Source organism: Onychostruthus taczanowskii, unplaced genomic scaffold (assembly GCF_017590055.1).
Source record: "Onychostruthus taczanowskii isolate IOZ18803 unplaced genomic scaffold, ASM1759005v1 scaffold97, whole genome shotgun sequence".
Taxonomy (NCBI): Eukaryota; Metazoa; Chordata; class Aves; order Passeriformes; family Passeridae; genus Onychostruthus; species Onychostruthus taczanowskii.
In genome coordinates, this window is record NW_024507768.1 from 2,462,519 (window position 1) to 2,490,105 (window position 27,587).

The following is a 27,587-nucleotide window of genomic DNA, read 5'->3' on the forward strand; positions in this document are numbered from 1 at the left end:
AGCAGGGACAGATGAGGCTGCAGGATGGATGGATGGATGGACGGAGGGATGGAGGGATGGATGGATGGATGGATGGACGGAGGGATGGAGGGATGGATGGATGGATGGATGGACGGAGGGATGGAGGGATGGATGGATGGATGGATGGACGGAGGGATGGAGGGATGGATGGATGGATGGATGGACGGAGGGATGGAGGGATGGATGGATGGATGGATGGACGGAGGGATGGAGGGATGGATGGATGGATGGATGGACGGATGGATGATGGATGGATGGATGATGGATGATGGATGATGGATGGATGTGGATGGATGGATGGATGGATGATGGATGGATGGATGATGGATGGATGGATGGATGGATGGATGATGGATGGAGGATGGAGGGATGGATGGATGATGGATGAGGGATGGATGGATGGATGGATGGGTGATGGATGGATGGATGGATGGATGGATGGATGACGCCAATCCCAATCCCGATCCCGATCCCGTTCCCATTCCCTCTCCCGATCCCATTCCCGTTCCCGATCCTGTTCCCATTGCCGCTCCCGTTCCCATTCCCGATCCAGTTCCAGTTCCCGATCCCGCCCCGCGCGCCGGTGGCTACGTCACGCCGCGCCGGTGACGTCACGCGCGGGAGTGCGGCCGTCGCGCGGCGCGGGCGGGCGGCAGCAATGGCGGCGGCCGGAGCGGGAGCGGGGGAGCGGCGGCGGCCCCGCCGCGGGGCGTCCGCGCCTGGCTGCGGAGCGCCTTCCGCTTCGCCACCGACCGCAACGACTTCCGCAGGTCGGCACCGGGAGCGGGGCCAGGGATGGGGTCGGGGTAGAGGTCGAGGCCGGGCCCGGAGTAGGGGTCGGGATCGGGAGCCCGGTGTCCGTCCCGGCCTGCCTCAGGAGCAGAGCAGCCATTGTCCCTCGGGCCCTGCGTCCGGTTCGGCCTCCTCGCCTCAGGGAGGACATTTTGGGGCCGGAGCGGGTCCAGGGGAGGGAGCGGAGCTGGGGAAGGGCCTGGAGAGTCCTGAGGGAGCTGGGAAGGGTTTGGAGAGTCTTGAGGGAGCTGGGAAGGGTTTGGAGAGTCCTGAGGGAGCTGGGAAGGGGCTCAGCCTGGAGCAAAGGAGGCTCAGGGGGAATTTGTGGCTCTGCACAACTCCCTGCCAGGAGAGGACAGCCGGGGGGGATTTGGGATCTCATCCCAGGGAACAGGGACAGGAGGAGAGGGAATGGCCTCAGGCTGGGCTGGGGAGGCTCAGGTTGGACATCAGCAGGAATTTCCTCCTGGAAAGGGCTGGAAGAGGCTGCCCAGGGGGGTTTGGAATGCCCATCCCTGCAGGTGGCACTCAGGGCTCAGGGTGGGGATCGGGCACAGCCTGGACTCGGATGAACTTTCCCAAAATCTTTTCCAAGCTGAGTGCTTGTGGGGTTTTGTGATTGCAGGAACCTGCTGCTGAACCTGGGGCTGTTTGCCGCCGGGGTGTGGGTGGCCCGGAACCTGACCGACATCGACCTGATGGCCCCGCAGCCCGTCCCGTAGCTCCGGTCCGTGCGGGAGGGACCGAGGGGGCGGGATCGGGAATATCCTGAGCTGGGAGGGACCCACAGGGATCAAACCCATCCCCTGCCCTGCAAAGTCACCCTAAAATCCCACCTGGGCGTCCCTGAGATCTTAGAATGCCATCTGGGTGTCCCTGAGGTCCCAGAATCCCACCTGGGCATCCCTGAGATCCCAGAATCCCACCTGGGCATCCCTGAGATCCCAAAATCCCACCTGGGCGTCCCTGAGATCCCAAAATCCCACCTGGGCGTCCCTGAGATCCCAAAATCCCACCTGGGTGTCCCTGAGATCCCAAAATCCCACCTGGGTGTCCCTGAGATCTCAAAATTCCAGCTGGGCGTCCCTGAGATCCCAGAATCCCACCTGGGCATCCCTGAGATCCCAAAATCCCACTCTGGGAGCTCTGGCAGCCTCGGGGCCGTGCCCATTCCCTGGGGAGCCTGGGCAGTGCCAGCACCCTCTGGGGGAGGAAGCTTTCCCAAAATCCACCCTCAGTCTCCCAAATCCAGCCCTTCCCTGGCTGCTGTCCCTGCTCAGCAGTTTGGAGCTGCAGCCCCCCGAGGCTGAACAAAGCCCCCAGACTCAGCCTGCCCCTCAGGACAGAGCTGTCACCCCCTGAGGTGACACAGAGCAGGGGAGCCCCCCAAACCCCACAGAACCCCCTCTTTACCCACATCTGGAAGCACAACCAGCTCCCTGACGCTGCTGACTCCTGTCCCAGGAAGGAGCTGGAGCTGCTGGGAGCAGAGCTCGCCCTCCCCCCAGGACTGGAGCTGTGGAGCTGCTCAGATCCCCCTGGAGCTGCTCAGATCCCCCTGGAGCTGCTCAGATCCCACCTGGAGCTGCTCAGATCCCACCTGGAGCTGCTCAGATCCCACCTGGAGCTGCTCTGGTCCCTCCTGTCCTGCCTGGAGCAGTGACAAGGACAAAAGGTTAAATGCTGAGAGGAAGAATTGATTTCCCATTCTTTCACTCATTCCTTTGGGAATTGTTTCCTTAAGGATGTGCATGGAATTTCCTCCTGTACCCCCCACCCCCAGATGTTTATTAAATTTTATGGAATAACAACACAACCCACTGGAATTTCTTTCTCTTTTTTTCTCTTTGTTTTTTTCTTTCTTTTTTTTTTTTTTTTTTTTAAAAAAAAACTTCAGCTTAAAAAAAAAAGGTGAAAAAAGAGAAAAAATTTAAAAAAAAAAAAAAAAATCATAAAAACATGATTTCTGTTTCACAGCCAAGAGAGACACAGGGAAGAGCCCAGCCCTGGGACCCAGCAGCTGCTGCTGCCAGGGAAATCCAGCCTGGGATGGAAATCCAGGGAAAATCCAGCCTGGGATGGAAATCCAGGGAAAACCCAGCCTGGGATGGAGCTGAAACCCAGCCTGGGATGGAAATCCAGGGAAAATCCAGCCTAGGATGGAGCTGAAACCCAGCCTGGGATGGAAATCCAGGGAAAATCCAGCCTGGGATGGAAATCCAGGGAAAATCCAGCCTGGGATGGAAATCCAGGGAAAATCCAGCCTAGGATGGAAATCCAGGGAAAATCCAGCCTGGGATGGAGCTGAAACCCAGCCTGGGATGGAAATCCAGCCTGGGATGGAACTGGGAATTTTTTCTCTGACACAATCCAAGTTTTCTGCTTGCTGTGCTTACTTTGCCCAAGGACAGGATGTTGAAATTCCCAGGAAAAAAATGGGATTTGGGAGCTTTTCCCCCAGAACAACAGAGGTTGGCAGCCTGTGTTTATCTGATGAGACAAAAGGAGCAAAAAGGGAGGAGGAAAAACACTTGGAGAACTTCCCTGCTTGAAAACTGAGTATTTTTTTTTAAAAACCAACCTCATATTTTCAATTATTTAAAAAAAATAACCCAGATTAACAGACATCAGGTCTAATATTCAGATTAAAAGGTGAAATGTGAACAGCCAAGCCCCAAAATGACAAAATCCACACCTGAGGTGCAACTGTAGAAGTGACTGTAAATAGTCCAGCTAAGGCTCTTTTTTCCCCCCCACAGAATTCCCAAAATCAGGCTGATTTCAGATACAGACTTTTTGTTTTTTGCAGCTTTTCCAGCTCCACGTGGAATTTGGGATTTCACATTCCTCCCCTTGGGTGGCACTGCAGGAACAGAGACCTCCAAAGGTGGCACCACGCCTGTGCCAAGCCCAATAAATGACATTTTTCACCCCAAAATCAGCGACAGAGCCCCCCCTGGATGTGGCATTGCCACCAGCCCGTTCCCCTGAGGAAAAGCAGCCACGTTTGTACAAAAAAAGGGGAATTTCCCCCCAATTCCAACTTCTGCTGCCACAGCTTTTGGAAATCCTTCCCAATCCAGCAAAGCTCAGGCTTTGGTTTGCCTGCCAGATGTGGCACTCAGGGACATTCCTGGGGTTTTTTTTTGGGTGTAAAACACATTTTTGAGGGTTAAACTCCATTTTTTGTGTGTTAAAACACAATGATGGAGATTAAAACCCATTTTGGGGGGCTAAACACATTTTTTTGTGTGCTAAAACCCATTTTTGGGGGTTAACCCCCATTTTCTCCACAGCAGAACTCCATGAAAATCCCATTTTTGAGGGAATTCAGCTGCCAGTTGAGTTCAGGCCAGAAAAAACCCCAGAATGTGGCACAGAAATTGGAGTTCCAGGGGCAGCAGAGGGAGGAATTGAGGAGAATTCCAATGTTTTTCCAGCAGGAGCAGCTCTGGGATGCTCCAGGCCACTCAGGGGTGCTGTACCTGTTCTCCTGGAGATGGAGCAGGATTTTTAGGGATTGAGGGGTGTTGATCCAGGGGGATTCTCCTGTTTCATTCCTCTTTGACAGGGGATGAATGAACAGCATCAAACTTCATCGTTTCTTTTCTTTTTGGAGCCAAAAAGACACTCAAAACCCAAGGTTCTGCCCAAATTCTGAACTGCCCAGCTCCTCCAGGAGGTCTTCCAAACATCTTGCTCTGATCCCATTCCTGCCCTGATCCCATTCCTGCCTTGTGCTCTCATCCCATTCCAGCTCTGATCTGATCCCATCCCATCCCTGATCCCATCCCTGATCCCTGATCCCATCCCTGCCCTAATCCCTGATCCCATCCCAGCTGATCCCATCCCTGCTCTTTTCCCATTCCAGCTCTGATCCCATCCCTGCTCTTTTCCCATTCCAGCTCTGATCCCATCCCTGCCATGGTCCCATCCCTGATCCCTGATCCCATCCCTGCCCTGATCCCATCCCTGATCCCTGCCCCATCCCTGATCCCTGCCCCATCCCTGCCCCATCCCAGCTGATCCCATCCCTGCTCTTTTCCCATTCCAGCTCTGATCCCATCCCTGCCATGGTCCCATCTCTGATCCCTGATCCCTGCCCCATCCCTGCCCTGATCCCATCCCTGATCCCATCCCTGATCCCTGCCCCATCCCTGATCCCTGCCCCATCCCTGATCCCATCCCTGATCCTATCCCTGATCCCTGATCCCATCCCTGCCCCATCCCTGCAGTTTCCCCACAGACCAGGGGATGATGAATCCCCCACGTTCCCCGAAGCAGCTGGGAGTGTTTCCCCTCGTGGGAATGTCACTTTTGTGTCCTTGTCACTGGTTTTGGGTGGCAAACACCTGAGTTTGGAGTTGTTTTTCTGGGATCCCTGCTTTGTCCTGCAGCGTTCTCTGAGTGTAGAAGAGGATGTAGGCCTGGGTCTTGCACACCTCCTCCACGCTACATACATTCAGTTTGGAGTCATTGCAGTGCACCCAAAAACCTGGGAAAAAAGGGAAAAAAAACCTCACAGCTGAGGCAGGAGCCCTCTGGATTTTGGAACTGCTCACAGGAAACATCCACAGGAGAAAAGGCACCTCTGTCTTTTTCTCTAAGCTGGAAAATGGTTTTAACATCATTTTAAATATAATTTTTATATAAATAGAATTTTAATATCATTGTTTAAATATATTTAAATATAATTGTATATAAATGTAAAATATAGTTTTTAATATAATTTAAAATATATCATTTTAATATAATTTTAACATAGAATTTTAAATATAGTTTTTAAAATATAATTTTTTGGGGTGCTTTAGAAATATCAAATCATCATTTCACCAGCCCAAAAGCTCAACTATGCAGCCAAAAATTCCCAATTTGTGCAGCCAGGAAGGCAGAGCCCGTGCTGATCCAGCTGCTGGGATCTCCCAGCCCCCTGCGGATGTTGCTCATGAATAGTTCCTGTTTTTCCAGCCTCAAAACACTTTCTGTTCATCTCCTCAATCCCCAGGATCCTGAGCAAACCCAGCTGCAGCAACTGTGGCAGAATGAAGAATTCCCACCATTCCCAAGAGAAAAACAAAAAAAAAACAAAACAAAACAAAACAAATTAAAAAAAAATAGGAATGCAACGGGGAAAAACAAACTACTGAAGGGCAAGGAGTGGATCCCAAGGAAGTGGAATTGCAAAGGAGGGGAAAGCCAGGGAATGCTGAGGAAGGGGAGAGGGTTGGGAGGGGTTTGCCTCACGCACCTCCCTCCGTGTTGTAGCAATAGGCTGTGTAGTGTCCTGAGCCAAACCCCTTGCCGTGATGCATCACCACAGCCGAGAGGTCATAGACACAGGTCTCGGTGGCAAGGGAGGGCAGAGAGTCCCTGCAGCAGTAAGGTTCCATGTTTAATACCTGCTCAAAGAGGACATGGACCCCGATCTTCTCGCGGTGATTGCGCTCAGACCACCTGCGAACACAAATCCTGCGCTCAGGGGGCTCAGTGGCATCAAAACGGGGGTTTGAAAATGAAAATTCCCTGCAGTAAACCCCCAAACACACAAATCCTGACTCAGGGGTGCTCAGTGGCATCAAAACGGGGGTTTGAAAATGAAAATTCCCTGCAGTAAACCCCCAAACACACAAATCCTGACTCAGGGGTGCTCAGTGGCATCAAAACGGGGCTTTGGAAATGAAAATTCCCTGCAGGAAACCCCCAAACACACAAATCCTGCGCTCAGGGGGCTCAGTGGCATCAAAACGGGGCTTTGGAAATGAAAATTCCCTGCAGGAAACCCCCAAACACTCAAATCCCACATTCAGGGGGCTCAGTGGCATCAAAACGGGGGTTTGGAAATGAAAATTCCCTGCAGGAAACCCCCAAACACACAAATCCTGACTCAGGGGTGCTCAGTGGCATCAAAACGGGGGTTTGGAAATGAAAATTCCCTGCAGGAAACCCCCAAACACACAAATCCCACATTCAGGGTGCTCAGTGGCATCAAAATGGGGGTTTGGAAATGAGATCTTCTGTAAAAACCTCCCAAACACTCAAATCCCACATTCAGGGTGCTCAGCAGAACCAAATCTGGGGGTTGGAAATGAAAATTCCCTGCAGGAAACCCCCAAACACACAAATCCTGAGCTCAGGGGGCTCAGTGCCACCAAATCTGGGGGTTTGGAAATGAGATCTTCTGTAAAAAACACCCAAACACACAAATCCCACACTCAGGGTGCTCAGCAGAACCAAATCTGGGGGGTTTTGAACTAGAATTCCCTGCAAAAACCTCCCAAACACACAAATCCCACACTCAGGGTGCTCAGCAGAACCAAATCCGGGGGGTTTGAACTAAAATTCCCTGCAAAAACCTCCCAAACACAAATCCCACACTCAGGGGTGCTCAGTGACACCAAATCCGGGGATTTCATCCCAAAATCTGCCCCCCACACAAATCCTGCACTCAGGGTGCTCAGTGCCACCAAATCCGGGGGTTTTGAGCCAAAATCCCCTGCAGGAAACCCCCAGACACACAAATCCCACACTCAGGGTGCTCAGTATCACCAAATCTGGGGGTTTCACCCCAAAATCTCCCTTTGCCATTAATAATTTTTATTTTAGGTGGGATGTCCCCCTGCTATTGATATTTTTTGTTTCAGGTGGGGTATTTTTGATATTTTTTTGTTTCAGGTGGGGTATTTTTGTTTCAGGTGGGGTATTTTTGATATTTTTTGTTTCAGGTGGGGTATTTTTGGTATTTTTTGTTTCAGGTGGGGTATTTTTGAGGCAGATTTCTCCTCTGACCACCTTTAAAATCCTCAGCCCTACCCATAAACCCCCCCCCACACCCACCCTGACCACTTCAGAGTCTTGTCCTCATCTTTTGAGCTTTTTCTGCTTTCTGTTCCACATGTAAACAGCCAATACTGGCACTGAATTCTCCCAATCTCCCACCTTTCACTCAGCTTACTGACTTCTCCTTCCAAGCTTCCTGCAAACTCGATTAAAACCCGAAGAAATTAAGAATTAAATGCACAAAATATTAAATTATGGCAGAAAAAAACCCCTGAAAAACGTGCAACACGAGGGGGTTTCATCAACCTGATGGCTCAGAAGCCACACAGCCGCTTTCAGCAGGAACTGAGGGTGTTTAAAGGCCCATTTTTGGTCACTTTTTCCCCAAAATCCAGGGCTCAGTGCCTCACCTGAAGCGTTTAAGGTGCAGCCGGAGGACCTGAGGTAGTCTGTAGATCAGCAACTGCTTCTTAGCTTCACTCAGAACAAGAGGTTTGGGAGAAGATTTTCGCCTTTTACCTGCCAAAAAAAAAAATCCAAAAAACCCTCGAGGCAAAGATTACCAGGATCCTGTTAATTCCCCCAAGAGAAAAACCAGCACAAGGTGAAATCTTTATTTTTTTTTTTCCTCAGCACGGGGATGGTCACAGGAATAAACATTTCAGAATTTCTGTGAGGTCCAAACTCTCCCTTCTCCTCATTACACAAACATTTGTCACCTCTGAGTGACAAATCAGAGATTTTTTTTTTTCCTGTTGGAATAACACCAGGAATGTTGAGCCAAAGATTTCCTGGGCTGCAGGTGAATTCCAGCTCCCAAATCTTCAATATTTTTATTCTCTCTGCTGCTTTGAGCTCCTCACAGAAGCATTTAAAAAATGCTCCCAGCAACAGCAAAGCTGGAAAAGAGGAAAAATTCCTCCCTCCTCTTCCCAGGAAAGGCTGGAGCAGAAGGGGCCAGGTGGCTGTCAGAGATCCCAATTAGCACTGCACCTGTTAATTGGATTTGTGCAGCCCCAGCTCCTGCAGCAGCTCTGGCAGCAGTGTCCTCGCTGCCCCTGGCACTTGGGGCCTTTTCCCTGACTCCTTCCAGCTGGAAAATGCTCCCTGAGCCGTGCAGAATTCCTTAAAAGTCATTTAGAATTCCTTAAAAGCCTCTTCAGAATTCCTCAGCCATGTAAATTCCTTAAAAGCCACTCAGAATTCCTTAAAAGCCATTTAAAATTCCTGAGCCATCTAGAATTCCTTAAAGGCCATTTAGAATTCCTTTAAAATCATTCAGAATTCCTTAAAAGCCATTTAAAGTCTCTTAATGATCTAGAATTCCTTAAAAGCCATTCAGAATTCCTTAAAAGTCATTTAGAATTCCTTAAGAGCCAGTCAGAATTCCTTAAAAACCCCTCAGAATTCCTTAAAAGCCACTCAGAATTCCTTAAAAGCCATTTAAAGTCTCTTAATGATCTAGAATTCCTGAGCCACTTAGAATTCCCTAAAATCCATTCAGAATTCCTTAGAAGTCATTTAGAATTCCTTAAAAGCCAGTCAGAATTCCTTAAAAACCACTCAGAATTCCTTAAAAGCCATTGAGAATTCCTTAAAAGCCATTTAAAATCTCTTAGTGATCTAGAATTCCTGAGCCATTTAGAATTCCTTAAAAGCAGAATTCCTCAGCCATTTAGAATTCCTTAAAAGCCATTGAGAATTCCTTAAAAGCCATTTAAAATCTCTTAGTGATCTAGAATTCCTGAGCCATTGAGAATTCCTTAAGTCATTCAGAATTCCTTAAAAGCCATTTAAAATCTCTTAGTGATCTAGAATTCCTGAGCCATTTAGAATTCCTTAAAAGCAGAATTCCTCAGCCATTTAGAATTCCTTAAAAGCCATTTAAAATCTCTTAGTGATCTAGAATTCCTGAGCCATTGAGAATTCCTTAAGTCATTCAGAATTCCTTAAAAGCCATTTAAAATCTCTTAGTGATCTAGAATTCCTGAGCCATTGAGAATTCCTTAAGTCATTCAGAATTCCTTAAAAGCCATTTAAAATCTCTTAGTGATCTAGAATTCCTGAGCCATTTAGAATTCCTTAAAAGCAGAATTCCTCAGCCATTTAGAATTCCTTAAAAGCCACTTAAAATCTCTTAAGTGATCTAGAATTCCTTAAAAGCCACTCAGAATTCCTTAAAAGCCACTCAGAATCCCTTAAAAGTCATTCAGAATTCCTTAAAAGCCATTTAAAATCTCTTAGTGATCTAGAATTCCTGAGCCATTGAGAATTCCTTAAGTCATTCAGAATTCCTTAAAAGCCATTTAAAATCTCTTAGTGATCTAGAATTCCTGAGCCATTGAGAATCCCTTAAGTCATTCAGAATTCCTTAAAGGCCATTTAAAATCTCTTAGTGATCTAGAATTCCTGAGCCATTTAGAATTCCTTAAAAGCCACTTAAAAACTCTTAGTGATCTAGAATTCCTTAAAAGCCACTCAGAATTCCTTAAAAGCCACTCAGAATTCCTTAAAAGCCACTCATTTAATTCTGAAGCATTAATTGTCTTTCTTTTTCCTCCCATAGAGCCAAGCAAACCGAGTTCAGACGAAGCTGAACTCCCGCAGTTTCTGGGGCAGGATTTATTCCAGCCTCTCTTCCAATCCCATCCACTCAGGGATTACTGGGAAGATTCCCCAGCCCGGCAGGAGTGTCCCCGGCAGGGGACAGTGCCAGGGGGTGGTGGCACTCACTGTTGCACTGGTCACAGGCGTAGATCCTCCCCTCCAGGGCTTCTGTCTCGGTGAATTTGGCCAACATCTCAGTGAGCAGGCACTCAGCCTGGGGCACGGGCAGGATCCCCTTCTCCAGGGAATGGTACCGCTCCGGGAATTCCAGGGAAAGGTCCCAGAAGGGCTCCACAGTGTTGGATTTGTAGTTGCACGTCCTGCAGGTGACCTGGGACAGGGACACAGGGACACACAGCTGGAGTCTGAAACGCAGGGAATTCTCACAGCTTTGGGCTTTTGGGCCTTCCTCAGTTGGAAGGGGGACAAAAGGGTCATCAAATGTGACTGCTGGCCCTGCACAGGACACCCCAAATTCCCCACGTCTGCATCCATCCATGTCTCAGGAGGAGTCAATGTTCCAGTCTTTGGTGCAAAAAGCATGGAAACACAAAGGAAAACCACAAGGAAAAGGATTTTAGAGCTGCAATGTGAATTTGAAATGTTCTTGTAGGGTTATGGGATAGTCCCAGCTGGAAGAGGGACAAAAGGGTCATCAAATGTGACTGCTGGCCCTGCACAGGACACCCCAAATTCCCCACATTTGCATCCATCCATGTCTCAGGAGGAGTCACTGTTCCAGCCTTGGGAGGCAAAAAAACACAAGGAAAAGGATTTTAGAGCTGTGACACTCATTTGAAATCTCATTGTAGGGTCATTGGAAGGGTCAGGATCATCAAATGTGACTCCTAATCTTGCACAGGACACCCCAAATTCCCCACATTTGCATCCATCCATGTCTCAGGAGGAATCACTGCTACAGTCTTGGGAGGCAAAAAAATTTAGAATTAAACCCAGGAATTGATCTGAGACCTTGCTGTAAGCAAGAATGTGGATTTATAGTTTAAAGCAGAGACAGGTTAAGTAGAGGAAAGTTTAGAGTTTTGGAGTACAGTACTGTAGGTTTGTGTGTCATAACATGATTGGCTCAGAAAGCTTACACTGAGCATAAAGCCATAAAAGAGAATATTTAAGATTGGGTGAAAAGCATAAATATCCTTGTTAGCAGTGTTTTAAAGGGAGGAATGATGCCTCAGGTTTTTTCTTTTTTTTTTTTTTTTTTTGTCCAGCTCCATCATGTTCTTCCCAGGCACAGAAACAACACCAGAAAGGGGCAAAAAAAAAAAAAAAAAAAAAAAGGAAAGGCATCTTAAAAACACATTCAAAGCCTAAAAGCTCAGGACTGAACATATTCAAAGCCTAAAAGCTCAGGACTGAACATATTCAAAGCCTAAAAGCTCAGGACTGAACATATTCAAAGCCTAAAAGCTCAGGACTGAACATATTCAAAGCCTAAAAGCTCAGGGGCTCAGGACTTCTGTGCTTGTGCAGGTCTCATCCAGAAGTGGCACAACTGAAGTGAGTTTGTGCTAAATGTGATTAGGATGGAAATGGTGGCAACTCAAGGGACTTTTTCCTCAGGATTTGGGAATTCCTAAGAGACTCCTCAATGGGATCCTCAACGTGCAGAGCCTTTGCTCCTCGGTGTGAACAGCTCCAGCGGATCCCTGTGGAAAAGCAACTCCATACCTGGCTGAGCAACTGCCCGTGGAAAATGGTGTTGACCACCTTGAGGACCTGCTTGGTGAGCTTCCTCTGCGAGAAGGGGATGAGGATCCTGCGCCTGCTGCCCTCGGACTCCAGCTCCTGCTGCACCTTGTCCAGGAGCTCGCAGAGGAACTCCTGCGCGTCCTGCTGGTCGTAGCCGCGGAACGCCGGGATCAGGCTCCACACGGAGTGCAGCATGGCAAACGGGGACACCAGGGCCCACTTGCCAGACCACATCACCCTGAACAGGGTGTGCAGCTCGTGGCACAGGGAGATGTGCTTCGAGCTGGGCTCCTTGGGCTGGATGAGCTCCAAGCTGCGGCTGATGGAGGAGCCCCCGTTCAAGCCGGCCGGAGAGCTCTGCGTGCCGGACGAGCCCACCTCGCCAGGCTTCCCTGGCTCGTTAGCAGCAGCCCCGTTTGCCAGCTTGCCAGGCATCCTGGCTCTCCCGTTCACAGTTTTAGCTAAAAGTTCTTCAGTTTCACAGAGATCAAGAGTCAAGAAACATTCTCGGAACTTCTGGAGGTGGCTGAGCACCTGCAGGATGGAGTTCATGTAACAAGTGTTGCCCAGGTTCCTCAGCCCCGTCACCCCGGGCGTCATCAGGGGCTGCCGCCGGATGGAGTAGAACTGCTTCAATCTGCTGCTCTGCACCTGCCTTGAGGTAGGGGAAGCTGTGGCCACCTCCCTGAATTTCCTTGGGATCAAGCTCTCCCTGTGCACGTGGGACAGCAGCCTGGCGCTCTTCCTCGGCGGCGTGCTGGCCAACTCCTCCAGGAGCTGCCTCTTCATCTCCTGCCGCCGCTGCCGAGCCGCCTCCTTCTTCTTCTCCAGCTCCTCCATCTGTTTTTTCTCCTTCAGTTTCAGCTGTCCCCGGGAGCTCTTGTGGAACCAGGTGCGCAGAGCCCTCGCCAGCAGGGCCTGGCGCCGGTGCCACAGCGCCGTGAGCATCTGGGACTGGCCCTGGGGGCTCCTCCTCCTCCAGGCGTCCTCGGCCAGCGCCATGGAGCGCAGCGTCCTGCCGCTCCTCTGCCCCTTGATGGCCGACAGCGAGCTCCTCAGCAGCTTCAGGTCGCCCTCGGGGTTGTCGTTGAGGACGTAATCCTGGCAGAGGTAACAGAAGACGTAGAGCTCGTGCACTTCCATGGCCAAGGGGTGCCGGGTCTCCTGGAAGTGCCTCAGGGCGTGCTCCTCGATGTAGCGCCCGCAGGCCACGTGCGAGCACTTGAGGCAGGCCCAGAGCGACTCGGTGGTGTGGCAGTCCACGCACTGCCACTTCTGGGGGTTCAGGATCGAGTGGTCCTGGGCGAGTCGTAGCCGCCCCACATGTTTGCATCGATCCATGTCTCACAGGAGGAGTCGCTGCTCCGACCTCGGGGGGAAAAACACAAGGGAAAGGGTTTTAGTGCTGTGACATGAATTTGAGATCTCCTTGTGGGGTCAGTAGAAGGGTTAGCACCATCAAATCTGACTCTTGGCCCTGCACAGGGCATCCCAAATTCTCCCTGTCTGCATCGATCCTTGTCTCACAGGAGGAGTCACCGCTCCGACTTTGGGGGGAAAAGAACACAAGGGAAAAAGGGTTTTAGACACTGGATATGGAGTTTAGAGTTATACACTGAAGAATTACAGGATTATAAAGGTATGAAAAGCTGAAATCCTAAGGCATGAATTTGATAGAAGATCCCCAGTGAATTGTGGATCCTTTTCCCAGTCCCTCCAGGGCTCTGGGGACAGAAGGAGGGGTCAGACCCAGGCTGCTCACGGAGTGCACTCACACATCCTCTCCTCCACCGCTGACGAATTACAGATTATAAATGTATGAAAAGCTAAAACCCTAAGTCTTGGTGTGACAAAAGATCCCCAGTGAATTGTGGATCCTTTTCCCAGTCCCTCCAAGGCTCTGGAGCAGGAAGGAGGGCTGCTCATGGAGTGCAGCTCACACATCCTCTCCTACGCCATGGAGTTTAGAGTTACACACTGAAGAATTACAGGATTATAAATGCATGAAAAGCTAAAATCTTAAATCTTGGTTTGACAGAAGATCCCCAGTGAATTGTGGATCCTTTTCCCAGTCCCTCCAGGGCTCTGGGGACAGAAGGAGGGGTCAGACCCAGGCTACTCACGGGGTGCAGCTCACACATCCTCTCCTCGGCCACGCCGCGTGGCGGGCGCGCAGCAGCCCCATCATCCTCCCGCGGATCCCGGAGAATTTAATTACTGGGAAGTCCTCACTGCCAGGCAGCTTCAAAGCCCTGGAGAGAGAGGGGAAAATATCCTGGTGATGCACAGAAACCAAGCCTGGAACGCTGGCAGGTGCAGCATTAACTCCTCAGTGCAGAACTCATTCATCCCAGAAATAATTCTCTGGAATTACCCCCAGGATCCTGAATTCTCAGATGCTGAGACACGTCACACACAAAATTCCATTCCATTTCATTCTCTGCTTTCATCTTTTTTTATTTGAGCAGGCTGTAAAAATCTGCTGATCACATGGAGCCTCTTCATGGTTGAGGCTTTTGTAGTGGATGACCCAACATATGGCAGAGGGGAAAAATGGGAGTCAAAAAAAAAAAAAAACCAAACAGGAGGAAAAAATGTGGCCCTCCTGTGATCACTTGGATTTTTGGCTGCTTTGATTGCCTGGTGAGAGACAGGGGGAGGAGAAGGGGGAAAGATTAAAAAAAGAAAAGCTGTGCTCAGTTAAATTTCAGTTCTAGGTGCTTTTTCAAACAATAAAAAGGAAGCAAGGAGGAGTTGGCAGGTGCAAAGTGCAACAAAATAACCAAGAGGAGAGGGAAAATGGGAAAAATGGGGGAAAAACAGAGGTGGAATAGAATGGAAAAATGGATCTGAATGAAGTTAGTTACACAGGGGTCTGGCACACAGAATATGGGGTTAAAACAGCATTTTGTGAGGTGCAAAGTTGAACACTTGCCAAAGCTCTGAGGCAGGGATTGAGCCCTCACCTGCATGGGTGGGCAGGGAGCTGGCCAGGTGAAGGAAATGCATTTTTAGTGGCCCCAAATGACACAAATTTGCTTTAATTACCACCTTTATCAGTGCTATTGCTGTGGAGGATGGGATCTCTTAGAGGAAAAAATCAAAACTCTTCAGTTTTTTCTCCTGGACTCCACTGAAAGCTCAAGTGGCCACTTCAGCACCCAAAGAACCATGGAGGTTTTTATTTAAACCAGCACAGAAATTCCCACATTTCCCTGGGCCTGGGCTCATTCCCTCTCAAATCCCAAGATGTGGAAAGGATTTTGGAAATCCTCACCTAAACAAAGGATTGATTTGGTCTCTTTTTTTCCAAGTTGGAAAAATCCCTTCCTCACCTTTTTCCCCCCTCTTTCCTCTTAATTTTCCTCCTCAGGTGTGGATATAAAAATCATGGAATTTTCTTTAGAATCCTCAACCTCAAGTGACAGAAATTCCAGCTTGCAGGAGTGCAGACACTGTGGTAACATTGACAGCCTTCATTTACATAAAAGAATACTAATTATGTTGTATCATCAACATCTGTGATTCTGCTCACTGCCATATGCGACAGTGTGGGGAATTTAACCCTTCAGCCTCCCCAGCACAGCACATTTGTACTTTGGAACAAAAAACAGGCCTGAAAGACAGAATTTTTTAGGGATTCATCAAACAGCTGGTTGCTCGTGGGCTCTGTGAAGTGTAATTTTCAAAAAACGTTGAATTTCTCCTCAATTCCCAAGGAGGAAGAGCTGCTGGGTTCTCCCAGGAAATCACTCCCACCGCAGATCCAGGGAATTACAAAAAATAAAATTCAGATTAAGGAATCCTGCGTGACAATGCAGGAGATAAATCAGCAGCTTTTTGTCAACTGCTTTGGCTTTTCCTGTGCTGGGCCAGGAGATTTCCTGCTTGGAAAAGGGAAGGGATTCCAAACACCTCAGCCAGCTGACAAAGCAGCTTTGTTACATCTAAATTCAGGAATTCTCAGCACAAAAGCACCTTTGATGCTGCATTTGATATTCCCCTCTTCTCTTTATTCTCTTTAGGTATCCACAGATAATTCCCTTACAAATCCAAGCCGTAATTCCACATCTGAAAGTCAGGAAGGAATTGTGTTTATTTAACCCCAAACCACTTGAATGAGAGGTTTTTCCTCGAAAGTGAAGCTTCTCCACCCACCACACTTCAGAGTTCTTCACATTCAACATTTCTCTTGCTGACTCAGATTTTTGACTCTTTCCATGAAAAAAAAAAAAAAAGGATTGGAATAAATTCTCACATGTTCCAAAGGCAGCTGGAGCAGCTGCAGGCCCAGCTCTGCACCCCCCACACACCACAGAGTGAAATAAATCCCTGGAAAAGCTGGCACAGGAGTAAGGAGAGAAGTTTTCCTATTTTTCCACATGCACACAAACACTTTGTGACAATCCCCTCCTGGGAACAGAGCTGCAGCTCCCAGTGGGAATTCCAAGGCTGGGATTAGAGGGGAACAGGATTTGTGAGTCAGGAGCTGTAAACACAGGCACGAGGTGAGGGAAAAACAAACCTCAAAACAAACCTAGCTGAGATCACAGGGCTGGAGCTGCCCCAGAAATCCCAAACTGGATGGGACAAGCCATGAGCAACACCAGCATTTAAGGATGGGGAATGAACACCTTGGATTTCAAAAGCTCTGGAAAGAAACACTCAGAGCTCTGCTCTTTGTAATTATCAGGTTTAACTCTTGGGTTTGCTGCTAGTTTTTTTTTCCCCATAAAAGCTGATTTTAAAACATCTCTATAAAATCTTCCTTTTCTCGCCTATTTAGATCTTTTCCAGAGAAGGAATGGGGAGGGAAAAGAAGGAAAAAAAGGGAGAAGGGGAAAAGAAAGAGGGAGAAGGGGAAAAGGGGAGAAGGGAAAAGAAAGAGGGAGAAGGGAAAAAGAGGGAGAAGGGAAAAAGAGGGAGAAGGGAAAAAGAGGGAGAAGGGAAAAAGAGGGAGAAGGGAAAAAGAGGGAGAAGGGAAAAAGAGGGAGAAGGGAAAAAGAGGGAGAAGGGAAAAAGAGGGAGAAGGGAAAAAGAGGGAGAAGGGAAAAAGAGGGGAACCACTTGGTTGCTCTACATGGAGGTGGGGAAGAAAAAGAGGAAGAAGGAATCACGTGGAGCACTGCAATCCATTAAAGATGAGTAAAACTGAAAACAAACCCCAGGGAATAAAAGCAAAATAGGGGTATTAGTTCAGCTAGTAACATTTTAGAGGCTGTTTGAAAACTTCTCACCCTGTAAATCACTTAAACACTGGGGCAAACCCCACTTTCTTGCCTTGCATGGCTCAGAATCCTGGAAAAAACTCACAGTGAGCTCCTCTAACAGCTCCCAGAACCAAATGCAGCAGAAACAATTTGGCTGCTGCCCCTAAAAGAGAGTTACAAGAAACCACCCGAGCTCATTCTGCTCCTTTGTGCCATTGTTGCACGTTTGGAACCTGATTAAAGCCATCTGCAGGCATCTGGTGACAGCAGCTACTTGCTTTTTCTAAATAAATCTGCAAGAAGCCAAAAAAAAACCCAGTCCAGGGGCCAGGAGAGGTGCTGGGTGTTCAACCTTGGAATGCTGCTGCTTTTATTTGTCCAAAAAGTGATTCCAGGATAAATGAGAGAGCACAAACTGCTGGCAGTCATCTGCCAGGACAGGTGGGAAGCTCAGATTTTTTCACTCATTCCTTCATCCCTCTCCTGGGAATGGCAGAAGTGAAGCAGAGAACCTTTGGGAATTGGTGTCACATTAAATAAAGCACATTTGGGGATTTTTTTTAAACCATTTTTTTTCAGCACTGTAGGAAAAATATTCCTTGGATGTCCTTGGTTTCCATCGGAACTACATCAGGGACAGACAGATTTTGGGCAAATCATTGTGACAGGACAAAGAGGATGGCTTCAAAATGAAACAGGGAAGGTTTAGGTTGGATATTGGGAAGAAACTCTTCCCTGGGAGGGTGGGGAGGGCTGGGATGGAATTCCCAGAGAAGCTGTGGCTGCCCCTGGATCCCTGGAAGGGTCCAAGGCCAGGCTGTCCCTGCCCTGGTGAGCTTTAAGATCCCAAACCATTCTGGGATTCCGTGGGAAAGGTTTCAAAATCCTGGATGCAAAAGCCAAGCACTTCCCACCCCAACAAAGCACTTTTTATGTGGAACTCTCCAATTTCTGCTGCCAACACTCCAGAATGGAGATCTGGGGATCTCAGAGAGATCTCCAGGAATTCCACAAAAACAAAAGCAACTTTCTTCCCCTGATTGTTTTCACCTCCCTGTTTGTGAGGCACCAATCATTGAACCACATGTGCAAATGCTAACTTGTAATGTGAGCTGCCCAAAAAAAAAAAAAAAAAAAGGGGAATAAAATCCTGCTCCAACATCCCCATTCCAGCTCTGGCAGGAGCTGTCCCAGGAGGCAACCACGACAAAATCCTTCATTTATGGAATTCCAGAATCACTGGTCACAATCCTTGGACACCCCCAGGGGTGGGGACTCCATAGCTCCCTGGGCAGCCCCTTCCATGCAGAAATTCCTCCTGCATTCTTCCTTGCTTCACAAAGTATCAGAAATGACAATTTTTCAAGGAAAAGCCCTTCAGATAATTAATGTTCTGTTAGAAAATAGGAATTGCTGCTGCAAGGAGGGAGTGGCACCACCACACCCCCTCAGCCCCTGTCCTCAGAGACCCTCGTGCTCCAGAATTACTCACTCAGAGCATGGAAACACCCAGGGAAAGAGGCAGGAATCTCATTTTCCTGCTCCTTCTCCAAAAATCCAGCAGGATTTCTTCCCTTTACTCCTCTCCTTCAAGTTCAGACTTGCAAATTCCATCCCTGAGGAGCAACAGTGGCCAGAGAGATTTTCCAGAGAGATTTTTCAAATTATTCTGGAGCTTTTTTCCTGAAAACTCTCAGCTTTCTATCCCAAAATCTCTGCTTTCCCTCTCTCCAGGCTGACACAACTGGCAGCTGGCTACAGGAAAATTAGCAAGGAGAAAAGAGGAAGACAAATGCTCCACCTGGATCTCACCAAATCCTGAGAATTCCCAATTTTCCAAGCCAGGAGGGAGGTGAGAATTCTACAGGAGGAATTCCTGCTGGATTCAGCTGTTGGAACAGGAACTGGAGGACTCCACACCTCACCCAGCTGTGCCAAACTCCAGCTCTGGAGCTTGAGGAAAATGGGATTTTCCTGCCAGCTTTGCCAGCAAATTCAGGTTTGTGGAGTCCTGCCAGTTCATTCCAACTCTGCAAGTGTTAAACTCCTCCTGGGAGCTCCCAAAATCCACTCTAGGCTCGAAGCTGGAATTGTCAGGAATGAGTTTTTAAAGAAATACAGAAAAACCCCAACCAAACCCAGAAAAAAAAAAAAGAGTGAAAAACCCAAAGCCCTCAGATTAGGAAAATCCTATTCCCTGCACTGGCAGCATTCCTGGGGGGAATAAAGAGGATTCCTGCAGGATTTGGATGTCTGGATCCTGTCAGGAAGCTGAAGTTGGCAGATTTTGGTCCATCTTTGACTTTAGAGCACAACAAATACAAAAATAAAGCATTTTCAGGTCCAGCCTCCACATCAACCAAACTGCTCCAGGGAACAAAAACCTCTTTTCCTTAAAACTCTGGAATTCTGAGCACTTCAGAAAAAGCTTTAGGGTCTTCAAGGCTGCTTTAAATACAACTTGGGCCTTTGTGCAAACTGGAATGTGCTGTTACCTCACCTGTAGTGAAAAGGGAATTAAATATTCCCATTCCTGAAGGGTGGAATGGATAAAACAACCCAATCCTGCCTTTTTTTGCTGTTCCTGGTGGGAAAAAAAAAATCACCTCCCTCTGCTTTTCCTGGTGAATTCCAAGGAGTCAGAGAAGGCACCGAACTCCTTTTGGGTTGGTTGGGAGGGAAATTTATGACTCCACCAAAAGCCTTGGCCTCTTCCAAGAGCTGGAATTCCAACTCCACACAAAGGGCTGCACATGTGTCTTCTATTCACATTCCTGAAGATGCCTGGGAATGGAGCAGGGTTTGGAAATAATCATGGAAAAGGCAAAGAGGAGGTGAAATCTTTCAGTCCACAAAGGGATGAGTTGTTGTGTGTTTGCACTGCCATGTGAGTTGAAGGTTTTTAAAGTTAAAGTATTTTAAAGATGAAATTTGAATCTTCTTATTGAGCCACGCTCAGTTTCTCATTGGAGAGATGACTAAAACCTCAAGGAGCTGTATTTTTAATTTCCACCTCTTGACCTCAGCTTCAGAACTCCATTTCCAGGTGAAATATTGTCTCTACATTCCTCAGAGTCACTGAAAACAAACAAACAAGATCCACATCCTCCAGATGCCTGAAAAGGTGGGAATTTCTATTTAATGACCCAGCATTGTTAAAATGCTATTTATGCCATAGTTCACAGATTTCTAAAAGTCAATTTCTCTATTTACTCCAGCACAAAAAACCCCTTCTCCCCTTTCTTTCCATCCAGGTTTTATTTTTGGGATGGCTTTTGGAAGGGTCAGTAAGCTGGGAAACAGGAGCTGAAGGATGATCTGGGCACTGAAACAATTCACAGCATTCCTGAACAACTCCAGTCCTCCTGGAGCACTCCAAAGGGAAGGAATTCCCAGCAATTCCCTGCTGGAACCCACAGCAATTCCCTGCCTCTTCCATCTGGAAAAGCCTGAAGCAATTACAGCAAAAGCCCACAACTGGAATTATCAGCCTGGAGCAGGAAAAAGAATTAGAACAGGCTGGGAGCTGAATCTGACTGATAAAAAGTTCTAATTTCACTTTACAACCAGCTTGGCACGACCCAGGAATTCCCAAAGAATTCTGTGTCCACAGGGGTGACAAGAGCAGAGCGTGGGGTCCCAAATCCTGAGGTTTTCCACCCAAACTTCCCTCCTGGAAGAGCTCACTTAGAGCAGGCAGGGGAGGAACGTTAGGGGCACAAAATCAGCAGCACTGACTCCAAATCTGTTGGAAATTCACTTTTTTGTGCCCCCCATCCCCAAAGTGTCAGGATTCAGCCCATACCCAGCATCTCTGTTTCCTTTCACACTTCCCACTGCCCAGGGATCTGTGCCCATGGAATAATAAACCAGGGACAGGTGAAACCAAATCATCCCAAGGTGACAAAGCAGAAGCCTTCCCTCAGATTCCCACTTTTTTCATCATTCCTTTAAATCACAGCCACACAAATCCCAAATTTTCCAGCTGCTGGAAGCATTTTTGCTTTTCCCCACGCTTTTGTACCATTATTATCCCACTAAGCACATCCCATTTATCAGGAGAACAACACATCCAGAGCTGAGCTTCACGGCAACAGTTCAGAGATTATGGATTGGAAATACCAAAAATCAGCCTTTTCACAGGGAAATCCTACTCCAATCCCCTCCAGCTTCCCAAAAACAACAAACCCAGCATCACTCTGGACCTGATCACCTTAAAGGTCTTTTTCAGTTTCAACCATTTCATGCCTGCAGAGCTGGTGCTGTTCTGACCTGGAGCACCTTCAGCATTCCCAAATCGTGTCCCAAACCAGGGAATTTCGGTGAAACGAGCCCCAGAGCCCCCCGCGGCACAGGGAGGAGGGGAAGTTTGGCAGCTGCAGCACCTCGGGCTCCTGTGGCAGCAGAGGAATCCCAGCCTGTGGCAGGATCCCTTTGTGACAGACACAAAGAGGGATTACAGCACAGCGAGCACTCGCTGACTTCTGGGGGCTCCTCTGCTGCTCTTTTTGGAACAAAACTCAGCCCCACGCCGGTGAAATCGCCGCTGGATTAGGAAGGAGCCCATCCTGGGAGCAGATCTGGTCACGGCGAGGTGACAGAGCCATCTCTGAGGCCATAAAGCCCCGGCAGGCCGTGCCTGGTTCTCTCCCCAGGCAGAAGGAAAAGAGCATTCAAGAGGAGAGCACAATTCCACGGGCCGGGCTCCGAGCACCTTCAGGATCCCCAGCCAAAAATAACACCGGCTTTTCACAGCCCCCTGCATCATCTGCTTTGCCAATCAATTTTTTGGGGTTTTTAACACTAAAAGAGTGAGGCAGAACTGCAGAATTTTTTTTTTCCTGTGGGTTTTACAACAGCAGACAATTTTCTGTGGGTTTTATAAATGGGTAAAGAAGAGGAAATCACAGCCATTTATCCAATTTATCCCAGAGCAGAGAGGGTTTTGGTGTTTGATTTGTCTGCCCAGCAAACCCCAAGGTGCTCAATGGGATTTCTGTACAGGATCCATAAGAATTCCCACATGGAGAGAGCTGCTGTGTGCCCAGCTCTGGAAATAGAAAACCTCTGAGCCCTCCACTTGCACCCTGGGGCTCCACCAAGGGCTTCTGTGTTTTCTTGCCAACAAAGAATTAAGGGATTTACACATCCTCTTCCCTGCTCAGCTGCTGGGCCCGGTTTGTGCTGGGAAAAGCCAATCCCTGCTCTTCCTCAGTGTCCAAACAGAGATTTGAAGTAAATAAAACGAAATCGGTTAAAAATAAAATAAAACTAAAATTTGTCTTTTCAGCCCCAGCCTCGCCCGAGGTTTGTGCCTCTAGTTTTTGGTACAAAAAGAAGAATTTCACTTGTACAAATCTACCTTTCCCTGATGGAATGATCCCTGATTTGCATATTAGGCTGAAATCCTTTTTTATTTGTGAACTGCAGGACGTGAGCGGCGCCTTTGTCCTGCCCCAAGCCGGGGTGGAAGCAGGACCCCGATTTGTGAACTCTCAGGTTGTTAATCTTCCTTAAGAGCTGCAGATCAAGCCAGGCCCCACCCTGCAGCATCTGTTATTTTAATAAATTATCCTCCTAAGAGGTTAAAGTTCATCCCTTCAATTTGTCCTCAGATGAAACAACAACAGGACAAGGAGAGTAAAGAGGGAGAGGTGAATTTGGGTTTGATGCCACAAAAAGCTGTTCCTAAAGCCTTCCAATTTTAGGATAAACAGGATATTTCCTTCCTCATTCTGATTTATTTCCACATGACCCAAACCAGCAGGTCCAGCCATGCTGGGAAGTGCAGGAAAAGAACACAACCAATTCCAAAGGAGATTTTTTTTTCCTCCTTTTGAAAGCCACTTGCTGTTTCCACTCTCCATCATGAATATTTTATTTCCTCCAAATAAACTCTGGTGAGCAGGATCTCCGTGCCTGCTCTGCTGCAAGGTGAATTAACTATTCTTAGTTAAATAGATTTGCTTCTAGTCTTAGTCTGATGACAGATGAACTCCTGACTGGTGGGATTATGGATTTACCTCTGGAACTAAATCACTTTTGAATCTGAGTTATAGCTATTAGTTCTTTCTAGCTCAGCTGAACAGCTTTTAGTGCCTCCTTTGTGTTTTTGAAAGAATGATTAAACATCATTAAACCCAAGCTCAGGGCTCTTTCTCACAACTCCAGGGAATAAACAGCTGATTTCAGGGGTTTTTTAAAGAATAACACAGTTTTACATGGATTTTTTTTCAGCATAATTAATGCCATTCTAATAACGACATTTTTTCAGCATAATTAATGCCATTTTCTTCTAAATCTGTAACGTTTTTGTGATCTACAGCACCCCCCCAAACAATTATTTCCTTTAAAATCCAAGTTATTCAGCGATTCCAGCCTCGTGAGGGGATTCCTGAGGATGCTCTTTTTTCCTTTGGCATTTCAGTCAGCAAACTCCCTCGAACTGCTGCAAAGCCACCTCCTCAGCCAGAATCTTTCTTTAAATAGTCCATTTGTCACGACTGACACGTTACACAAGACACATTTCAGAGGAACTTGGAGCTGTCACATCCCCGGATTGCAGCTCTCCGTCTCCATTTGGAAAAGCAGCTGAAATCTGAATTACAGAGCCCAGCAGAGAGACGGGAGAAGTGGGGAGGAACAAGAAAAGCTCCTGGTTTTCAGCTATTTTTTACTTCCTCAGCAGAGCCAGACTTCACAGTGAATTACAGCATAATTAGCTAATTAAAGGAACTCACCTAGCCGGTGTTCTTTCAAGAATCTCAAGGTAGGTCTCAACAATTTGCTGTTTTCTGAGGGATTTCAGCTGATTTGTCACCAACCGGAGGTGTAACAGCTCACGTGCTCCTCATTATCATCTTGCAAGCTAAAAGCTCATTAAAAACAATTAGGAAAAACATATAAACTTGGCAGCTTTGTGTTCTTTTCTGCCTACTGCAGTCACTCCTTAATGCTGTTGCAAAAAGGGATTTTTTTTTTTCCTTTCACAGCCAGCAGAACAGTGGGTTTTAATCTGAATTTTCCTCAGTGCACCAGGATATCAATTACAGCAAACAGACAAATAATCAGCTTTAGCTCACCTAAAATTCCATCCCAAAGGCACTGGCAAAGGGCAGAATCTCACTCCAGTTTTACCTCCCCTCCCTTTTAATCTGTTTTGTTTCCCTGGGGTGTTCTGGCTGCTCTGTGCTGGAATTCCATGAGCCACAGAAGCCTCACCTGATCCACCTTGGAGCTAAAACCTCCTAAAACCCCAGAGTGAAGAGCATTTGAGGGCACACAGGGAAACATCAACCAACAACCGAGACATTCCCAGCTCTGAATGGGATTTTTAAATAATTTCTGTTCAACAATTTGGATTTGCACAGCATCCTTAGGAGCAAAGGCTCATTAAGGGTTTGACACTAATGAGGGACCTCTTTCTTTCACTGGAATTCAAGGGGGGCTTTTTTCTAGACAAGAGCCTGGGGTGAAAGGTTTGGGAAGGGTGGAAGGGTTTGGGAAAGGGGAAGATTTTGGGAAAGAGTGAAAGGGTCTGGGAAAGGGTGGAGAATTTATGAATATCAGGCTGCTGAGATAAAAACATCTCCCAAGGTTTCGTTCCCCAAAGGGAAAATAAAAAAAAAAAAAATAAAACCCCAGCAACAAACCCAACCCTTGATGAAATATTCAAGCTGAAAACCACAAATGTTGTTGAACAAAGTGTGAAAAGTTCTCATTCTCACCAGAGAGGATTCCTGCAGAAAATAAAGGGTTGGAGGGGAGACCTTTGAAACAGCCCCAGCTTCCCATTCCTCCTGCCCTCAACCACTGCTCCCAGTCACAGGCAAAGCTGTCAGACAACTTATTTATTATTTCTATATTTATTTAAACAATTTTAAACCAAACCCCTCGGTTTTGTTTTGCCTCAGAGCTAGGGTCAATTTCAGAAAACCTTTCACACTTCTTCAAGGCTAAAAACACTCAGGAAGGAATCCACACTTACACAGCAGCAGCTGAATGTTGGAGGATTTTTTAGAATTTTGCATTATTTTGAAATATTCCCATTGTTAACCGTTCTAAATCAATCCAATAACATCTTCTGAGGGCTGAGAAAACACTAAATTTCACTTTATGAGTCCCAGCAGCAGCCCTGTGACATTTCAATATAAAAACAGTTAAAGAAGGGGGGAAAAAAGGCCAAGAAAAACAGCATCTAAAAGGCATTTTCAGTCCTTTATACTCAACAAACCACTTTTGGTGCTGAGCAAGTGCCTCTCCTCACGTGTTCAGAGGTGCTGGGACAACACAGGGCTGCTTCAAAATAATAATTAACAAGTGAGTGTGTTTAGCACCGAGGAAAACGACCTGTGTGATGTGGGCAGAGCTGCAGCAGCCACGAGAAATCCTCTGCCAAAAAAAAGACACCCAGAACCTGAAGGTGCTTTTTTCTGTCCCCACTGAGCAATTGTCAGCACTTCCTTCCCAGCACACGAGGCTGGTCCCAAATTTCTCCATCAAGAGATTCCTTCCTAACAATCCTTGGCCACACAACAGCCAAAAAAAAAAAAAAAATCCCCAGTTTGGGCTTTTTTGGCTCTTTTCTAGCCCCTAACCCGTTGCATGTGTGACTATTGTCCAAGCCCTGCTCCTGAACAAGCAAAATTCTCTTTTAACAAACCCAGCTTGCACAAAACACGCTGGAAAAAAAAAAAAATAAAAAATCTGCCAACTTCAAAACACCCTTTTGCACTTGGAGTCAGTCCCGCTTCATTGGGAGAATGATCAGGGGAGGAATAAATGCACATTTATGGTTTGCTGAAAGCTCAGAGACATCAAATGCTGCTCACACTTGGCACACTGCTCCCAAATATCTGTGCCCAGCCCGTTCTCAAGGCAATTAAAAACACCAAATAAAACCCCAAACGTTCTCCTTTTTGGGTTTTTAAACATCACCCAACCTCTGTGACCCTGAATAAACCACAGGAGCTCCCCAGGGCAGCTGCCCCAGGCAGAGCAGCCAAATTTTGGTGAAAATTCCACACGGGGCAGCTCCCAACACTTTACAGCAACACTCATTTAATCCAAATTTAATCCACAGGGAGTTTTTAATTCACAATTCCACTAGTTTATCCCCTCTCATCCTCCAGCTCTTTCTCCCACCCTCATTCCCACATCCCAGCCACATTTCCTCAGCTGAAGCCCCCTCCACAACACCTTATTTTTTGCTTCCAGCCCTACAAAATCATCCCTTTTAATCCGCTGATTTCCGCCTTTCTTCCTCACAGGAAAGCCTGAAAACTCCAGGAAAAAAAAATCCCGCTGGAATCCATCCGTTTTCCCTGGAATCTCCACCTCCATCCCTGGGCTCCAGGAGCATCTTCCCCGAGGCAGCGGAGCGTGAAAGGACCAAATTTTGCCTCGTTTCACACCAGCCGAGCCCAGCCACTCCAGGCATCTCTCCCTGACTAAAAACTACAGCCAAGAACTCCGCGAAGTAAAGGCAACTTCCCGCTCTCCCAGCTCCAATATTTGGGGATAACGGGATGCTTTCCACGCCGTTCCACCCGGAGCTCTTTTGACACAAGGATCAGCCTCGTTCCCTACGTGTAAAGCGATTAACGGGCGATTTTTTTTCCCCTAAAATTAGCAGCTTTTCCAGCGCTGGATTCGGGTTTTGAAGGGCTCGGTTATCCCTGATCCGTGATTCCCGTGGCTCTGTGGTAAGGGGGGATCCCCTTGGAGGTTTAAAAAGGGGGATTTTGGAGCAGTTTTGGTGCCAAGCCCTCCCCCGGATCAAGTTCAGCTCTTCCCCCCTCTTGGGGACACAAACGCACGGCTTTTTAGGGTTGTTTTTTTTCCTAAATAAACACAGACCCGCACCGAATTTCCCCGTTTTCGTGCCCTTTCCCCGTTCCGGCTCAGCACAGAGGTTTCATGGCAGTTTTTAAATTTTTTTTGTCCCCCCCTCCCAGCAAAGCCACGACCCCCAGCACCCCCTCACGCTCCCGGGGAAGGGGGAGAGGGTCCCGGGAAGGAGGAGCTGGAGGGGGGTTTGGGGGATTTTAGGAAGAGGAGGATAAAAGGGAGTGTGGGGAGGTGGGAATGGACCCCGAGGATGAGGGGGGGAACGCGGAGAGGGGAGGATGTTCCCTCAACAAAGGCAAAGTTGCGGAGCCGCCGAGCCCGGCGCGGGGGTCCCGCCCGCACACAAAGGCGGCGACCCCCGTGAGGGCTGAGCGGGGAGCGCAGCGGGGTCCGCCTCAGCCCCTCCACGGAGAACAGGGGGGGGGTCCCTTTGAGGGGGGGAGCACCGAAGACCCCTCCTCTCCTCCTCCTCCTCCTCAGCCCCCATATCCCCCCACCCCTCTGTCCCTCTCTGTCCTCATGAGGGGTCGCGTCCCGTGTGTCCCCCCCCGTCCCCTTTATTTACCGCCATCACCAGCACGCGCGAGCTGTCACCCAGCGCGAGACGCCCCGGCCGGCCAC

The 27,587-nt window shown here is 47.9% G+C and overlaps 2 protein-coding genes across 5 annotated transcripts; one reads left to right on the plus strand and one right to left on the minus strand.

Annotated features, from left to right (window-relative positions):
* Nucleotides 1-633: 633 nt before the first annotated feature.
* Nucleotides 634-2,338, plus strand: TOMM6 (translocase of outer mitochondrial membrane 6; the record flags this gene model as incomplete). The annotated part of the gene is made up of 3 exons (XM_041427011.1): nt 634-791; nt 1,439-1,540; nt 2,278-2,338. Coding segments are annotated over 2 exons (255 nt in total), but the record flags the coding sequence as incomplete, so codon positions are not given.
* A 2,696-nt stretch (nt 2,339-5,034) lies between these two features.
* Nucleotides 5,035-27,587, minus strand: USP49 (ubiquitin specific peptidase 49). Of its 4 annotated transcripts, none has more exons than XM_041427139.1 (8): nt 27,532-27,587; nt 23,858-23,985; nt 14,031-14,159; nt 11,887-13,276; nt 10,324-10,528; nt 8,001-8,109; nt 6,062-6,267; nt 5,035-5,308 (listed from the first exon to the last, which is right to left on the minus strand). In XM_041427139.1, the coding sequence occupies exons 4-8, from the start codon at nt 13,246-13,248 to the stop codon at nt 5,142-5,144; spliced, it is 2,049 nt and encodes a 682-aa protein (XP_041283073.1). In that variant the 5' UTR covers nt 13,249-13,276; nt 14,031-14,159; nt 23,858-23,985; nt 27,532-27,587; the 3' UTR covers nt 5,035-5,141. The 4 variants fall into 4 exon arrangements, with proteins under 4 accessions (XP_041283073.1, XP_041283074.1, XP_041283075.1 ...); XM_041427140.1 differs by having other exon boundaries at nt 23,858-23,992; nt 27,532-27,577; XM_041427142.1 differs by having other exon boundaries at nt 5,133-5,308; nt 6,213-6,267.